General features: G+C 37.7%; 2 protein-coding genes and 1 long non-coding RNA gene across 6 annotated transcripts; 2 read left to right on the top strand and 1 right to left on the bottom strand.

Moving 5' to 3' along the window:
- The first annotated feature begins 800 nt into the window (after window positions 1–800).
- On the top strand, window positions 801–3,237 carry LOC139198399 (uncharacterized). The gene is made up of 4 exons (XR_011583857.1): window positions 801–1,069; window positions 1,189–1,312; window positions 2,080–2,193; window positions 2,855–3,237. It is a non-coding gene; the product is annotated as an uncharacterized lncRNA (long non-coding RNA).
- Window positions 3,238–4,836: 1,599 nt separating this feature from the next.
- Window positions 4,837–8,099, top strand: LOC103441113 (uncharacterized). 4 transcript variants are annotated; one of them, XM_070826698.1, is made up of 8 exons: window positions 4,837–5,237; window positions 5,320–5,449; window positions 5,542–5,613; window positions 5,703–6,374; window positions 6,636–7,005; window positions 7,105–7,186; window positions 7,293–7,539; window positions 7,844–8,099. In XM_070826698.1, the coding sequence occupies exons 1-7, from the start codon at window positions 5,079–5,081 to the stop codon at window positions 7,494–7,496; spliced, it is 1,689 nt and encodes a 562-aa protein (XP_070682799.1). In that variant the 5' UTR covers window positions 4,837–5,078; the 3' UTR covers window positions 7,497–7,539; window positions 7,844–8,099. The 4 variants fall into 4 exon arrangements, with proteins under 4 accessions (XP_070682799.1, XP_070682801.1, XP_070682802.1 ...); XM_070826700.1 differs by having other exon boundaries at window positions 4,886–5,237; window positions 5,323–5,449; XM_070826701.1 differs by having other exon boundaries at window positions 4,894–5,237; window positions 5,323–5,449; window positions 7,708–8,099.
- Window positions 8,100–14,155: 6,056 nt separating this feature from the next.
- LOC103421132 (transcription factor HEC1-like) lies at window positions 14,156–15,404 on the bottom strand. The gene has a single exon (XM_008359166.4). The coding sequence runs from the start codon at window positions 15,071–15,073 to the stop codon at window positions 14,336–14,338; it is 738 nt and encodes a 245-aa protein (XP_008357388.3). The 5' UTR covers window positions 15,074–15,404; the 3' UTR covers window positions 14,156–14,335.
- Window positions 15,405–17,637: the final 2,233 nt, after the last annotated feature.

The following is a 17,637-nucleotide window of genomic DNA, read 5'->3' as shown; positions in this document are numbered from 1 at the left end:
TCACCTACAAAGCTTCAGTGCAGGGTATACAAATACTGTCTCCGAACAACCGCCACTTCACCCCATACATGGATTCAATTTGAAGTCTCCAGCCAACAGACTCTATTGACCGAAGACTTGGGAAATTACATTATGTACCATATATTGGGCCATAACTAGGCCTCATGAAAAATACTTGGGGGACTTAACCCATTATTCATATATTGAGGAGCGAGCCCTGATTTTATAAAAAAGACTCCATCACCATCATTAGAGAGCATCAACTCTAGCCCATTATTCATGTATTGAGGAGCGAGCCCTTATTCTATAAAAGGGACTCCCTCACCATCATTAGAGAGCATCGTCGCCCATTGAGCAATCGCCTCGCTGCGAGCATCAACTCTAACCCATCACTTATGTATTGAGGAGCGAGCCCTTATTTTATAAAAATGACTCCCTCACCTTCAAAGCCGAGCCAACCAAGGCAACATAAGTCACAAGCAGAGCAGCCTCACAACATGTGCTACTTCGAGTTTAGCATCATTTCAGATTGAGCACCGCCTCATATCGAGTATCAGTACTAGACGACATCTAGTTACTTCGGCCCACACATGGACTGAATTTCAAGTCTCCAGCCAAAAGACTCTCTTGATTGAAGACTTGGGGGACTACTGTTTGTACCATACTTAAGGCCTCCGTATTTAGATCTGGTATAAATACTCGGGAGACTCAAATGTAATTATGTAATAAAGGAATGGGCAAATATGTAATAAGTGAGGAGCCCTTATTCTATAAAAAGACTTCTCACCCTCACAATAAGAGGCCAACTCTTAGGCCAATTCCTAAGTCCCCTCATCCTCTCAAAACCTCTCATATTCAGAGGAAGGCCTCACTCTCATTACAGAGTCTCTCTCCCTCACAATCCTCTCAGAGAAATACAATATCAGTGTGGACGTACCCAAACCTTAGGGTGAACCATGATACATCTTGTGTTATTTACTTTCATGCAGATTCACGGTCGGATTTACATTGTTCCAAGACCCTTCCGGTTTTGTGCATCAACAAAGACAATGCTTAAGCCACATGATGGGTGTGTTTGTGTGTTTTCCTCCACTTTCCTATGTTTTTTCTTTTAACTTTTGGAGTTGGTTATCATATTAGTTTCTCATCTTTTCGGGATCAATGTAACTCAGTCATGTATTTGTGCAGTTATTTTCTCATTAACACTGCGAAGGAAGTTGCTACTAGGATTATCATGTTTCTCCCAAGAAATGTTGATATCAACCAATTAGCAGAAATTGCTTTATCAAGGTCTCAGCCATGGTCATTAGAGGTACTTTCTTTTATATATATATATATATATATATATATATATATATATATATATATATATATATATCAATTAAGAGCTGATTTTCAAATGCTGTTGTTAGCCTTTCACGCACCCCTTCTTTTTCTTAGCCATTGGATTAAATAAATCAAATGGAAATAACGGACATGATTAAATAGGGTGTGTATGAGGAGAGAGTGTGTTTATCATTTTCCTTTTCAATTTGTATCGCTTTCAAGTTTCTTGTCCTCCCCACTCCCCACCAATGGATAGCTCCTTGTGAGAATCATCGATCTAGAGTCCCCACCGTTGTTAACTTCTTTTCTATAGGAGCGTTGCACTATTTTCTATCTATCACCAAATGGAGTATCATACTCTTATCTCTGACTATTGGGGTATTATTTGCTCTCAAGTTGAGAAAAACTTCTTAAACGGCAAGTTGAAGGGGATAACTGTTTACTTCAGTGAAACGGCCAGGAGATGATGATAATCTAGCTTTATCCATTAGGTGGTGAGATATTGAGCAGCACATTAACGTAACTTCATGACTTGTGAAAAGCGATTAAATAGTTGCAGTTTTGAATAGTAGAAACAATTTGTCCGGAAAAAGGTGCGGTTGCTGATACCTTAATCCAAAATCCTGTGGTAGCTGGAGCCTAGCCTCATGCACTGAACACAAAGTTTCAGCTTTGAAATATTGTACAGTCCCGTAAGCAAGAAAACTATATATCTTTTACAGCAACAAAACTAACTTTGTTCTTACGACGCAGTTAGAACACCAGGATCACCGGCAATATATAATCACCGTCCTGTTAACTCTACGCCGGTCGTGTACATCCTGTTGACCAATATGATGAGGGTAGATCAATGCTTGACAAATCAAGGTATGATAACTAGATTTAAGATCTTGTTAAATTTGACTTAATTAAATACAAAAATCTGACCACTAATTCTTCAGTCAGATTTACAACTTTCCATTAAAAACAGTAGTGGAAAATATAGGGAATTTATAATGTGATTTGAGCTGCATAAAACCGGTTTGAGCGGCACTTGTTTAGGTTTTTGTAGGTGCCACTTCCAATGCCATGGGTTGGACATAATGCTGTCTCTACTTCTTTATCGATAGTCAAAATATTCCCCACCTTTTATGCCTCAATTTTCTCATGGATATGAGTTACCAACATGAACTAGTTGTTTATCTACACTGAATACGTCATTATGAATTGTTTTCAACGATAACGCCTTGTTTATATGAAAAAGTTAAAATATATAACAATGCGCTATTAGTTTAAAATACTATCATTAGTGTACCTAATGCTACCAACTTGGCACCTCTACAATCCAAGAAATAGGTCTTATTTTTACCCATTTTTCTTTGTTTGACTGGATTTCTCGATGTGTTTTATAGAAATAAACTATTAATATGTTTCTGTAACTAGTATTATAATTTTGAATTTTTTCTCTATGAATGTGAAGTTAAATTTTATTTTTATGAATGACAAGTTCGATACTTAATATTGACGAAGTAATAATTGTGCTGTGAAGGACAAAATATAGCACATAGAATATGGGGTCAATCTCAAGTGTCATGGATTGGACGTTGGGATGGTGATGGGGACAGGAAGATATCGGATGCGCCTGCCAAATGCCAACCCGTGGAGGTAAGGAGGCTGCCTTCTGCTGTTCGTCTTCTCTGCGTGTGTGTGTGAAAATAAACAAAGAAGACGAAGCAAGATTAAATGTTCTTTCCTTCAACACCATGTGAGTCTCTGACATTGGCTCTGTCTGTGCTCCCACAATTTCAACGATAACGACAACTGACCAGGAATTTGATGTAACGTAGGTTTTTACATTAGGTAAATCCACGACCGTAAAGTTAAATTCAAACTTTACAGGTCCGGCTACAATATTACGTTTCATTCCGTGTACAGATTTTTTTTGCTAGATTTAACGATTGAAAAATTGTGTTAAATTATTATATGCATGATCTAACAATTGATCTAACCGCATGAAAGAGAGTCGACAACTTTACGTTTACGATTTACTTTTGAGTGGTTCTACTGCACCTAAAAAACTCGGTCATTTCTCTTACTTTTCAATTTCAAACTTACTCTTTAAATTGAAACACTTCCCCTCCCACCATATTCTAAACCACCGAAAGATGATTCGACCAAATAACCACCAACTATGATTATTGGTTCCTTCCAACTAAAAAAGAAAGAAAGAATATGATTATTAGCAAATGTATAGCTTTAAACATAAGCGTCCTCGAGTTGAGAATCTAAGGAGATTGAATATGGGGATTTGTCACTTAATCATCTTTCAACAACTTTTCATTGACAGAGTAAGAATTTTATAACAATGGGTCATGATTTTGACCGATAGAAATCGTATTGCACTATTCCATCAAGTATCTGATGGGCACCTAATAAAATCTACCCACATTCGCCGAAAGCTTGTGACGACATCCATCGATAGCTAATGTGTTCGTCTAGCATCTACATTTATCAAGTGATGCCCAAGCTAGCAAATTGTCAAGACTTGCCTACCAAGGCTTTTTGAATGAAGCATTACGTCAAGCATGAGGTGCGCACAACTGGGTTGCACACAAGAAAAATGAGAAGGAAGACACGAGAAAGTAAAAAAGAAAATCGGAGAAGGAAAAAGCATCAATTTGTAACTCAACGTTATTCACTCTCTCCTTAGCTGGGGTTAAAGATAAATTTGTCACCAAATATATATGGGGTTAGGAAGCTGTTGGGAACATTAGCCGTCATTAATCCCAAACTAGCTCCACTACTGCAACTGGTGATTGAGAAATCAAAAAATAAAGAAGCTCATTCCTACTATTAGTATCAGTATCTGAAAGATATCAACCTAAATTTTCGAACAGATTACCACTAATTATTTGTCGATGATGTAGGGTCAACTTGTTGATGCATTGATCACATTAGCTTTCGTGACAAGTAAATGATATTTATATGTGTCTAGTTTGTCGACTAGTCAAGTTAAAAGCAGTGCAAAGAAAAGTCATGCGAAAACTAATCAAGCAAGCTAAATCAATTAGTGACGATATCGCAAAGTTCACTCTAAAATCAAACAACATTATTACGCATGGGAAAATTTCAAAAATCATAAAATTCATTATAAAAAAAAATTCACCAAACAAAACACACATCATTAATTTGTCAATTTTATCAGGAAAGCGTCATTCACACATTTATTTTACCTTTTACATACTTGTAAAAATTTTATAATTAATTTATTTTAATTCATTTAATCTGATGATCAAAAATTAAAAAGAATGTGTGAAACTAAAATTAAGCACACGAACTCTGAATAGTATTCCCCTCATTACATCACAAATTCAAATTCCATGTCACCAAAACGTCACACACCAAAAAGTCCATGCACCATGTTACTTTGACCTACACTTCCAACCGGGACCCACCTCCTGCCACATGACACGTAGACCCCACTGTCATTTTTCCTCATTAAACCACTGTCATTTTCCCTTAGTCAAAGCTAGCTAATCAATGACCCAACATTAAAAGGCACAAAAAATTTTAATTAATCCACTTTAATTAAACACCACTGTCGTTCCGATTCGATAAACAAAATCCTTAAGGGTGATTACCTTCGCTTAATGACAGTGACTTAATCGCATAAACAAATCCCTTTCCTTCCAATGCCCGCCATTTCACACTCCCTCCCCACGTCACTCAAACCGGAATCTTCAACGAACTCTGCAAGTTTGGTAATGTGAAAAATGCCGGAGCAGAGACCGGGTTTCCGGGTCCGCGACCCGAGCCCCGACTCCGTAATCCTCGCCTTAGAGTCCAACTTCAGCCTCTTCTCCTCCGCCTCCGCCAGCGTCGACCGCTGCTCCTTCGACCGCGACGACTCCACCGCCTCCGAGATCTCTCCGGTACGGATATCGAACCCGCATTTTCCGTTGGCATGGTTAATTAATTGACGGTCGAATTGTTGATGTGTTGATTTGGATGCAGCAGAACTCGGCCCCACACGATCGCCGCCACGAGGAAAGCTCGAGTGGTCCAGATCGCGATCCGGATCCGAACAGAATCCACGCTTTTCAGCACACTCGCCGTCTCTCCGCAAAAGGAGAAAAAGCCAAAGGTATTTACAGCTCACAAACGACGTCGCTTTTCCCCCATTTTTTCAATTTTCAAACTCTCACTGTTGCTTTTGGCTGCTTCGAGCTCTCGCAGTTCAAAAGAAGGACTCGGACTCGGATTTAGTCCTCGATTCTGCCAGAAGCTCCTTCTCTCTTGCCCTCAAAGGTAAAATACCAGTCCAAATTAGTCCAATCCCATCCAAACCATTCAAAGTTCTCAGCTTTAAGCTTTTGGGTTTTTGTCTGTTTGTATAGAATGCCAGGACCGGCGGTCCAGATCTGAAGCTCTATCGAAGAAGCTAGACCGGCCGAGACCCGCCTCGTTGGATTTGAACAACAATGCATCAGTGTCCTCGCCGAGATTAGGCGCGATAAAGAAGGGTTCAATGGCGTCTCGGAAATCGGCGAACTTCCCGAGTCCAGGCACACCGAGTTACCGGCACACGAGTCTCGGTGTTCAAAAGGGTTGGAGCTCGGAGCGGGTCCCGTCGCATGCCAGTGTGGGTCGGAAGAATACGGCGGCTGCGATGCTGCCGTTTAATAACGGAAGGACATTGCCGTCGAAGTGGGAAGATGCCGAGAGGTGGATTTTGAGTCCGGTTCAAGGGGATGGTTTGGTGAGGCCGTCGAATCAGCAGACTCAGAGGCGGCCCAAGTCAAAGAGCGGTCCGCTTGGGGCTCCTGGGGTTGCGTATTACTCGTTGTACTCGCCCGCCATGCCGATGTTTGATGGGACCAATGTGAGTAATTTCATGGCTGCTTCTCCGTTTTCAGCTGGTGTTATATCAGCTGATGGGTTGGGGTTCCAATCCGGTGCCCAAAATGGCGGCTTTACAACGCGGGCAGAGGCCTGCATTGCCCGTTCGGTTAGTGTTCATGGTTGCTCTGAGGTGCTGGAGCAGCAATCTTCACTGCCTGACTCTCAAGGTTAGTGTTTAATTTGCTAATTGGACATCAGTTTCTTGATTGAGCTGAGTGATTTTATTACCATCACTAGATTGTTACATGAATGAGCAATTAATGAAGGTGATTTAATTACCTTGTTTGGGTTGTGTTAATTGATAAGCTTTTAGATATACTTTCCGAACAACGGATGTCTTTGATTAAAAGTTTGATGGCCGTGATGGTTTATTAGAACTAGTGTACTTATGCATGGATGGTTTGTGTACATTGGTTTATTTACACCAGATGAAAAGTTTGATGGCTGTGATGGGGTCAAGGATGCGGCTACGAATGTATCTCGTGCCGTTTCAAGAAGGGATATGGCAACCCAGATGAGCCCAGATAGCGCTCACTCATCTCCCAGGGCACGGGCTTCTTTCTCTGCCTCCACTTCCTCTGGTCTGCCTATTATGGAAGTACAGAGTGTGGCTTCTTCAAAGTCAGAAGTCAGGGATGTGCAGGTAGATGAACGGGTCACTGTGACAAGGTGGTCCAAGAAGCATAAATCCCGAAGACCTGGGAAGGGCTCTCATTTTGGTGATAGTTGGAAAAAGAAAGATGCAGATGTTCGATCTGCTGCTTGGGATCTCTCTGACACATCGAAGAGCATTTCAAAGTATGTTTGTCACCCAATTTTTTCATTGTGAGGAAAATAAATGTAGTGGTATTTCTTAATATTTTAAAATGTGTGCTGATTCATTTCTTTATTCTTCAGAGTTGATAGAGAGGAAGCAAAAATCACTGCTTGGGAAAACCTGCAGAAGGCGAAAGCTGAGGCAGCAATACGGAAACTGGAGGTCTCTCTCTCCATCCATCTCTCACACACATGCGCACAAATATTAGAGATGCAGTTTTTGTATGTATGTCCTGCAACTAGTGGCCCTTACTTGTAATCTGTTTCAGATGAAGCTGGAAAAGAAGAGATCATCATCCATGGATAAAATCATGAACAAGTTGAGATCAGCTCAGAAGAAAGCGCAAGACATGAGAAGCTCAGTTTTAGACGACCAAGCAGAAGTTGCAAGAACCTCACGCAAAGCTTTATCATTCCGAAGAACTTGTCATATGGGTTCTTTGAGCGGTTGTTTTACATGTCATGTTTTCTGATGCCTTCCAACCACATGTTGCTCCACTTGAGCGATAAAGCAAGGTAATTGGTCTCTGCAAAATAGTTCACCTTTTTCCAAAAATTAACTTCTCAATCTTTGTTGTTTTATATGATGAATCGTGAATGTTGATTGTGATAACGATTTAACAAAACACGAGCCATTGTAGTTTTTCAAAAAGTTTTTGAAATGACAACTAGCTGCTGATGCAGGTTAACTATAAACTACAACCTCTCCGATTCAATTAACTGCATGTGCTTGGTTTCATTGTGCCGTCTAATGAATGCTATGAAACCTTACGTGATTCTTATACTATGTTCTGATGCCGAATGGCAATTTATCTTCCAGCCTAAAATCAGGACACACATGAACGGTGTACAGCAGTTAGCAGCTATTATTTTGACACTTGATCAGCGTCAACGCAGTTTTATAGTGGCACGAAGCACCAATGCCTGAAGTTCAGTTTTAGATGACCCTACCTGGTGAGAAAATTCTTGGTGATTCAGTGACTAATAATGCTTGTGTGTATGTAAATCAAAGACTTCAGATTGTATACTATGTTCAATTTTTTTTCTAAACAATGAAGCTTCTTGTGCAAATGGAACTACAATCGTCTTCTCTATAGTTTTCTCAAAACAAGGATCAATTAGATTGCTCCCTTTACGATTTTGTGATCGATTTTGAACACTCACCTTCTTCGTACTCACATCTTCATGCATTAGAATTTTGATTCGATTCAATGTCAGCGTTTAGTTTGTAACATGTTCAGTTAGAACTAGCAATTTTGTAAAACAGAGATCCAGATTTTGTTCCGCCGTTCATACAGACCATCAAATCTAAAGCGTCTCGGTAAATAAAACCTTATTGCAGGATCTTTTAAGTTAGAAAAGTGAATTTTGCATATCTTTTTGTGTTTTACACGTTTCATTTCTGATGGTTGAATCGAATTAATCAAAAGAAGATGAAGGTCACTGAATCAAATTATCAAAAGATCTGGAGAGAAAAATAAACCATATTCCAGCATATGACATGGATTTTATAGGGTTCATCAATAATCGATATAACGTCGTATAGCATGAATCACTGTTATTGTCAGATGACAATGAATGGTTTACGTTTTTTCAATTCTTCTTCTTAATTATCAAACATTTGCAAGGTGTGTATCATGTTTCATGAGTATTTTAGTCTTAATCTTTTGATGTTATTAGCGGATTTGAAAACAGTTAGTCTGGTAATACTTCTCTTCCTAATGCTTGAAACATTGATCATCTACCGCCCATGATATGATGATAAAATGACAACATAATAAAAACTTACCATCTGTGACTAAATGTCAAGGTTGTTGAATCTCATATCGGCTGTAGAAAAAGGGAAGTAATAATTTAAATATCCGAACCTTAATACCGTGACCTTTTGTGATAAAATCACACACATGACAGATTATGTAAGTGGTAATTACCAAGTTGGAGACTAGTCCGTCTCTCTGATATTCTATAAGACCATCTCCAACCCTTGGGCTAAAAGCCAAATTTTTTAGCCCGGAAAATTTAGCTTTTAGCCCAGAAACATCTTTTCTGCTCCAACCCTTCTACCCTAAAATTTTTAGCCCGGAATTATTAAAGAATGAACTTAGGCTAATTTTTTTCTTAAATCAATTTTTTTTAAATAAATATGTAGATTATTGTAAATTAATTTTATGAACATTTTAATCTAAAAAAATTTAAATTTCGATAAACATTTGGCATTTAGCCCGGGGGAAAGCTGGGGGGTATTTGGCCCAAAAATATCATTTGTCATTTAACCTAAAATTTTAACATGGGTTGGAGAGTGTTTGGGGGGTAATTTGGAGGGTAATTTGGCTTTTAGCCCAGAGTTGGAGATGGTCTAAAGGTTGCCCTTTTTTTATCCCAATTTTGCTGAAATTGACGGGTAGTCCCATGACCATTGATAAACATTGGGCCTTCACGTGGTCTGCAATCTCTGATCTGAAATATTTTCAGCGTGGAAGTATGACCAGGCCTCGCGCAAAGGCAGTAAAAGATGGCATCTTCTAAATACACCCAAAAATTGACTTGGTACACCCAAATGACTTTGAAAAAAAAAATTTAAAAACATAAGAAGAAGAAACATTTCAAATTAGTTGAGCATGACATTTATTTTTATAGCAATTTAGTTACAATTCTATTGAACAATTTCATTGTGAAGCTTTCACCTCCTTTTCGACGTTTCCATTAATTTTGGTTTAACCCACGACAATTATCCTATTTACACAAAACAAACTACTTTATTAATACACTTCCTAACAAAAGTAGGCATCGCCATTTTAAGTGAGATATACTTGTATATTAAAGAGTGTGAAAGTAATGCATGTAATTTATTTTGTGCGTCCCTAAGTAACATTTAATCATGCAAATATGGAAACCTAACTCATAGGTGTAATCTTCTACTCAGTACTCTAGAATTGACAATCAAATTGTCTAACAACTCAATACTCCTAAATCGACAATCAAATTGCCTAACAGCTCAGTACTCTATAACCAACAATTGAATCACATAATGTTGCATCATTCAGGAAAATGCGACATAATCCCATTGGCTAAGACTAAAGTGCTCAATAATTTGTATTAATGCAAAGTAGAACATCTCTTATAAAACGGATAAATGTTTCAGTATGCTGAGAACATGATCTGGTGCACTATGTGTCATAATACAATTAGTTGAACTGTCATAATACAATTAGCTGAACATTTCAATTAATTGTATTGTTATTTAGATGTATCCGACCATATTCTCGACACGCTGAAAATCTGTCGAGTAGCATTACTCGTTGTGACAATGAGAGGTGGGTTTATCCATACTTCTATAAGTGGGAATTGGGACAAATTCGATGTGAAGTTTTGTGTTGAAATAAATACCACCAGCGAGAAAGGACAGAGGGAGGAGGAATATTGAGAAAAGGATCCTCGTCGGATCTTTTTCTAAGGGGTCCTATGGATTCCGTGATCTCATCCATTTATCGTAAATCGTGCAATTAATTTTATTTAGGTATTATTTATATTTAATTTTAAAATAATTTCGGTTACACGATATACGATGAATAGATGAAATCACGGAATCTCTTGGATCATAGGAAAATCTGGATCCTTTTCCGGAATATTGGGCCAAGAGATTAAGATTGTGTCACCCTCCGTCACTCTCCTAGTGGGCCCCTACCAAATCTAATCCGACCAACCAACGTGTATTAGTCCCACTTTTTGGACTCTAGTCATTACTCATTTGGTTGGCCTTATCTTTTGCATATTCTACCCTTAATTTTATCTAAACCACACCACCCCCCCCCCAACACAAATTTAACAACAAAAATTAAGAAAATTGTTATTGACATTTTAAAATTTTGATTTGGTATTGTAAATTTTTTTTATTTAGAAAGAAAAATACATTTGTGAAAAAGTGCAAATTTAAAATTTTAAAATGCTAATAAATAACAGTTCTCAAAATCAATATACTCCTCCAATATTATAAGGACTCGGTGTGAATTCACCTGTAGCATCTTGCCTTTTTATTTATTTATAGAAACAACACTTTTACACTAAACCATACATTATAAAAGAAATTTTGAAAACAGGAAAAAAGATGAAAGAAGGACGCTATATACTAGGGCAATTCCTCACTCACATTTCACATGCAATTTGTTTTGTTCTGTAAAACGTAACATAAAATTAAAATTTTGAATTCTAAATAAAATCATGTTACACGTTTTATATTTTAATCTGATAATGCATGTTACTCATTCTGTCACTTAATTACATTTCCGAGAAATACAAGAAAGAACACCAATCTCTCTAATGCATGTAATTACTTAAATTGACACCAAATTCATGTTTTTGGTTGTAGGGTTTAGAAATTGAACCATTTCATTGCTTTGGTGCATGAAGTGGATGTATGAAAGAGATGCAAAGCACTTGTGCGTTTTGGAAGGGTCTATGCTTTGTATTCGTAGGACAAGGGGACACCTCTTACTCCATTGAAGACGACCTTGAGGATGAGGATGTTGGGGACCATAGCCATATGTCTCACATGACATGGGTCTTCTCATTGTTTTTTGTTTGACCATTCTTATTTAGTAAAAGTTGTTAATATCTATATATTATCATGTCTATGTTTCCCTTATTTTTTATTTCCCCTAGATTGTGTTAGATTTGGTTGGAATGTTGTGGATGTAGGGAATAAATGGTTTTTTTTTTTTTTTGGTGTGTTGAGACATTAGCACTTCCCTCTTTAGATCCTCCATTGGGAAGCAACCTACCCTTCATTTCTCTTTACTATATTTGCAAACAATATTGACCCCTTTTTCGGTAACAGAAAGTTTAGCGGGAGGGGAGACTACCTCATCTCATGAATCACCCTTTTTCAGTAACAGAAAGTTTAGCGGGAGGGGAGATTACCTCATCTCACGAATCACGACAATAAAGTATTCTACAAGTTTATTTGAGGACTTATAAAGGGTCTTTTTTTTGTTTTGTTTTTATAGAGCTCCATCAAGAGAGATTGCTGGCAATGGAACTCGAAATTAATTAGACCTTAATCTAGTAAAAAGAACGATCTTTATCAACTTAACTAACCTTCATTGTCTATTGACCCCTTTTTGGAATGCATACAATATAGTATTAAACAAAAGTGATCTGTATATTTCCTCTTAACTTTGTTGTCATTACCATCTTCAAACTTGTATTTTTATTTTATTTTATATAGGGTTTGAATTCTTTAAGAGGTCGCATTTGGTGCGATGACAAGTGTTTTTGCCTATAAACGGTAGGTCTCGGGTTCGAGACTTGGGAGCAGCCTCTCCATAAATTGGGGTAAGGCTAGCCGACATTCACCTTTCCCAGACTCTGCGTAAAGCGAAAGCCTTGTGCACTGGATACGACCTTTTAGGGTTTGAATTCTTTCAGGAACTTAAGAGGTGCCCAATATTATCTCATGCGAAAAGATGCTTGCGAGGTTGCACCTTATAGCACGTCTCAGACAAAAATGGATAAGAACCCTAAAATTAGAAATTTAGGAAGGTGTGGAAGTTCTCCAGAAATAGAAAGTCTTGAATATTTTTAACCCTTGATGGCCTCCAGAAGCCCCGCGTCCCTATGCAAATTCAGTAGCAAGTCATAGGAAAGTGGCACCTGTGAGGTGTTTTACACTCCTAAAACATATTGGCGTTTATGAATTAAATCATCAAATTTTATATTTCTGTGCACTGTACTAATTCTTATCAAGAACTGAGACGCATACATTCTGCAACGGCAACAAAGTTTAAGGGGAGTGCAGCAAGTGTTGTGTTGTGATGTGTTGGCACTATAAAGAGCCACGAAGGATTGCCATGTGGGATAGAGTTCACGTGTTCGTAACGGGAAGGGTGGCGAAGTGGTGATGGCTGAAAACAACATTATCACTTTGCCTAATCGTAAAAGCTACCACCACCGTTATGTCAGAGAACTTCACGTGGACCTCTCATGCATTCTCTATAATTCACAATCATAATATTAATTTCATATCTCTTTCCTTCTTCTTCTTCTCCTCCCATCCTACTTGCTATGTATCTCTCCCTAACTTTGAATAATATATGCTGTCATGGAATACATGCTCAAAATTTATTGGTATTTTAAACTGTTTATATTTGTATATATAATCTCAACGGATTTTCTAGTGTATCATAAAAAGAGTAATGTACTACTCGGATAAATGTGAAATTAACTTTTTGATAAAAAAATATACGTTTAATGATCGTGTCAGATGATAAGATAAAATGAGATTTATTTTGTAAAATAATTGAACTTCCCCGTGTCAACAATATTTTTTTCCAACCATTCCATTGCACGCAGGGTCCATCAACATTATTGTTATCATGACCAAGCTGCTAGTTCTGAAAAGTGGGTATAAAAAAAATTGAGTTCAAAAAAATGTTTAATAAATATTTAAAAATAGTTTATTTTTACAGTTTTGGGTGAAAACAAAAATTGAAAACGTGAAACAACAAAAATAAACTTATTCTTACAGCTTAACATAAGCAATTTTTTTTAGAGTACAGTAATACCAAACCTGCTATCTCTCTTGATTTTTTTTCTTCTTACCAGGCACATAAAGATACATCCTAGTTTCCTAAACCTGACAACTCACTAAAGATTATAGTACATTATTGTATGTTCCCAAGGACCATATGCCAAAGTACACATGATTCCCCAACTGCAATTTTTCATAATTCTTTGATTTTACATGAAGCTCTCTTTGATAAAAAAAAAATGATTAAAATTGAATTTTAACAATAAAATTATTAAATATCTACTACGTACACTGGTAACTAAATTTCGACGGATAAGAATTGTTTGCCCTCTACTTCTGGTGTCTTTTTGTGCGTTTCAGTTTTGTTTTGTGTGGTCACGGTTAAACCAAGTCAACATTTTATATTACTATTTATTTTTTGTCTTATTATCTTTATAAAAAAACAATATAAAATATTGACGTAGTTTAACCGTGACCACACAAACAGAAGGACATGAAAGAGCACCAGAAATAGGATGACAGACAATCCTTGTCTAATTTCGACGACATATTTAAAGTTGATTCAATAATTAAGGTTTCAAACAATAATTTTTGCCAATTTCTCTCTTTCATGAAAACCAAGGGATGTTATTATTTAATTAATAGAAAAGAGAACATGGATTACAAGTAAGCTTAAAACTATGTAAGATCGACGAAGATCACAATAGTTTCATGCATGTTCCTAATTTACAACCCCAGAATCAAACAATTAACCAGTTGGACTAATTATTAATCAATAATTAAGCGTCACCGATCGAAATGCTGCACATTCTGATGATGATAAGCTTCGTAAACCTCAGACATAGAGTTAGAAATGTAGCTCCGACTAGACATGGCCACAGGAAATCCAATCCCGGTAGGCCTATTAGTCGCAGCTCTCTCCAGCGTTTGGACCTGAGTCTTCAAAAACTTGACATAGTGAATGGCCTCATCTAGCATGGAAGCGGTGTCCATTTTTGTCCCGCCCGGGACAAGTCTCTGCAGGATTCTAATCCTCTCACTAATCCTCTCCCTCCGATGCCGGGCCGCCACGCTCTGAGGGTCCTTAGAAATCTTCACGTTCCTTCTCTTTGGTGGCTTAACGGATTCTGGGTCGATGTTGATCGGCTGCATGGCTGCAATCCGGAATATCATCTCCCTCATGGCTGCCATCGAAGCACGTTTTTGCGACGGTGACGTGCCGTTTGTTTGGTCAGTAGGGTTTGTGTTGGTGAATGAAATGGTGGATGGGATTGTTGGGAGGTTTAGGAAGGATTGTGAGTTTGGTGAATGAATATTATTATTATGTGTGTTTTGGTCGGTGTAATGTGACATGGTGGCCTTGAGACTATTAGGACTAGTTGTGGTGGATGAGAAATTGTGATCGGACGGCGGCAGGTCGGAAACCACATTGTAGGCACCGCAGAGCTCAGAGATTTTTTCCATTTGTATCATCATCATCGTCATCTCCATCTGCTCCTCTGATTTGTACTGGCCAATATCCATTGCTATATATGCGAAGCCTATAATTTTCTTTAAATTATATAAACTGGTAAGAAAAATAAAATTTAAAGTGTCTTGAGTGTCTAAGAAGAAAAGAGAAAAGCAAGGGGAAGTAGGGTTTGAAGGCTGAGAAGTGATGGAAAGTAGTACTGGAGGAGGTGCAGAGGGATGGCGAAGATAAAGAGTTACTGGAGTTTATCAGAAAATGTGCAGTGTGGAGTAGTGAAGGAGAGAAATACACAATGGTAATAGAGAAGAGAAGCCGAAGAAAACGAGTGAATGAAATATATTAACAGACCACCAGTACCCTGGGAACAATATATGGAGCCACCAATTTTAGGGAAAAGGATCGTCGCCGGATACTTTTTCTGGGATCCTAAGAATTCTGTGATTGTGATCGTTCATTATACATCGTGCGATCAGAAATCATTTTAAAATTGAAAATAAATATAAATAGTACCTAACGAAAATTGATCGTATGATGTACGATGAACGATCACGATCACATGATCCCTAAACGTGGGATCCTTTTCCCAATTTTAGGTTCCTTCACGTCAAATCGAATGTTTTATAATATTTGTATAAATATAGGCTTGACTTACATGGTGAAGTACTGAAGTGACGTTACAATTACTGCCCTTAATTCTCATAAACCGTGGTATATCGTCCAGAAAAAAAACCCATAGGTGGTATAAAAAATTATCTCTTAAAAAAACATAAAAAAAAAAACTATTATTAGTAAGGGAAGAGGAGCTTGGGTCCGAAATTATTACAATAACTAGAGTCGACATCCACACGAGAAACCAGAAATTAGCGTCCTCACGTATATGTTCTTGGAATTTTGTGGTCAATCTTTTAAAGTAACAAAGCTGTTAGATCTTCTTTTTTTCCTGCCTTGATTTTTGGTTCCTTTCTTTATTGGGAAACAATTTCTTCTTTCGGAAGGGAGATGAAAAAGTTAAAAGGTTGATATCTGATTATTGCTTCCTGGATTTGGAAGAGCATCACAGCGGAGCATGCTGTCCATCATTTCCATCTGGACCCTTAGATTAACGAGTGGGACCCACCTAGCACTTACATGCAGTACCAATTGTCCAATGACCAAAAACCCTAATCAAATGCAGAAGATGGTCATTTTAGTTTCGGTGATTCTCACCATAAATCTAGGTCTTTACACCAAAATAGAAGCAATAGTACCACACAAATGTACAAGTAGTAAATGTGATGAAAGATAAAGGTTTCAGATCTACCAACTGTTTGAAGAAGCACTTAGCACACAATAAGTGCTTTTGGGGGTGGATGAATTTTTTTTTTTCTTTTTTTCCTGAAAGTGTGTTTACAAACAGAAAAACACCATTTGAGTGGAACTGTCAACAGTCAACTGTGATGGCCTAACTTTGCCCTTAAAAAACTTCACTTTCTTTTAAGGCCAAAGCCCCACAATCACATGACAGGGGTCAGAAATCTCACCAGACCCCCTTATAAATGACCGATACATTCCTTTCCTTTCCTGGCTGGCGGTGGGAATACGATGCCGTTTGATCAGGCCGGTGATGTGGGTGTGGGCTTGTTGCCTGTGGCAATGGTCCAATTGGAGAGTCCTATATAATAACTTGTAAATATTTAGGGTTTTGGCCCCACACATATATGATGTGATATGATGTGATATGATGTGATTTAGCTAGCTAAGGTTTTGTATTTTTTTGTATGATGGTAGCACAATCTTTAAAAAAAAAAATTTATTATGATCGGAACACGAGTAGTACATCACGTTTTTATATGAGTGATGAAAAATTTTATTTTTTAAGTTATTAATTTTTTTTACACACATATCTTGCAATTTGTATAATAACACGTAATGTATCATCTTGTTTACCCATCATATTGAAAAATCTTTCATAAAAACCCCATCTTCTCTTCTCTTGTTGCTTGGGAACGCGTTCGAGATGGATCAGGTTTTATGATGCCTAAGGCCTCCTGATTCATTTGCCAGAATTCCCATCATGCTCGGACCATACAATTACCAATACCATGCAGCCTGGAGCTTGTGATCAGGGCCCGAGCCACCAAGGGACTAGGGTAGTCCCCGGCCCATCATGACTTCATCTGAGGTGTGAACCGCATGGAAGAAGATGAAGCAAACGACGTCGTTAAACTGTTTTGATTTTAAATCTTTTCGGCTGTCTAATGAAACGATAAGTTCGGCAGGGGAGTTTTAAAAGAGATGTGCAATTTTAAATGGAAAAAAGCAATCTCACTTCTAATTCGATTCCTTCACCTAATAGTAATATACACCTTATAATTTTCTAAAGCAACCCACCTTCTTTATTTGCAGACCTCTCCCCCTTTTCCTTCTTTTTCTACTTCTTTGTATTTTCTTTAGCCTTCCACAACCTATCTCTTACTTGGTTGTCTGGGTTTTTACATTTTTTTCTTCTTAGTATTGAATTTAAGAGATTTTTTTTCAGTTTTGTGAGGATTACACAAATTGCATATGTCAACATGTTATGAATTCAACTTTTTACACACTCATATATATATACATATTTGTTAAAGGCCCCTCCTCA

The sequence above is a fragment of the Malus domestica genome, chromosome 08, assembly GCF_042453785.1.
Source record: "Malus domestica chromosome 08, GDT2T_hap1".
Taxonomy (NCBI): Eukaryota; Viridiplantae; Streptophyta; class Magnoliopsida; order Rosales; family Rosaceae; genus Malus; species Malus domestica.
Note: the sequence above shows the minus strand (reverse complement) of the source record. Positions and strands in the feature narration are given on the sequence as shown.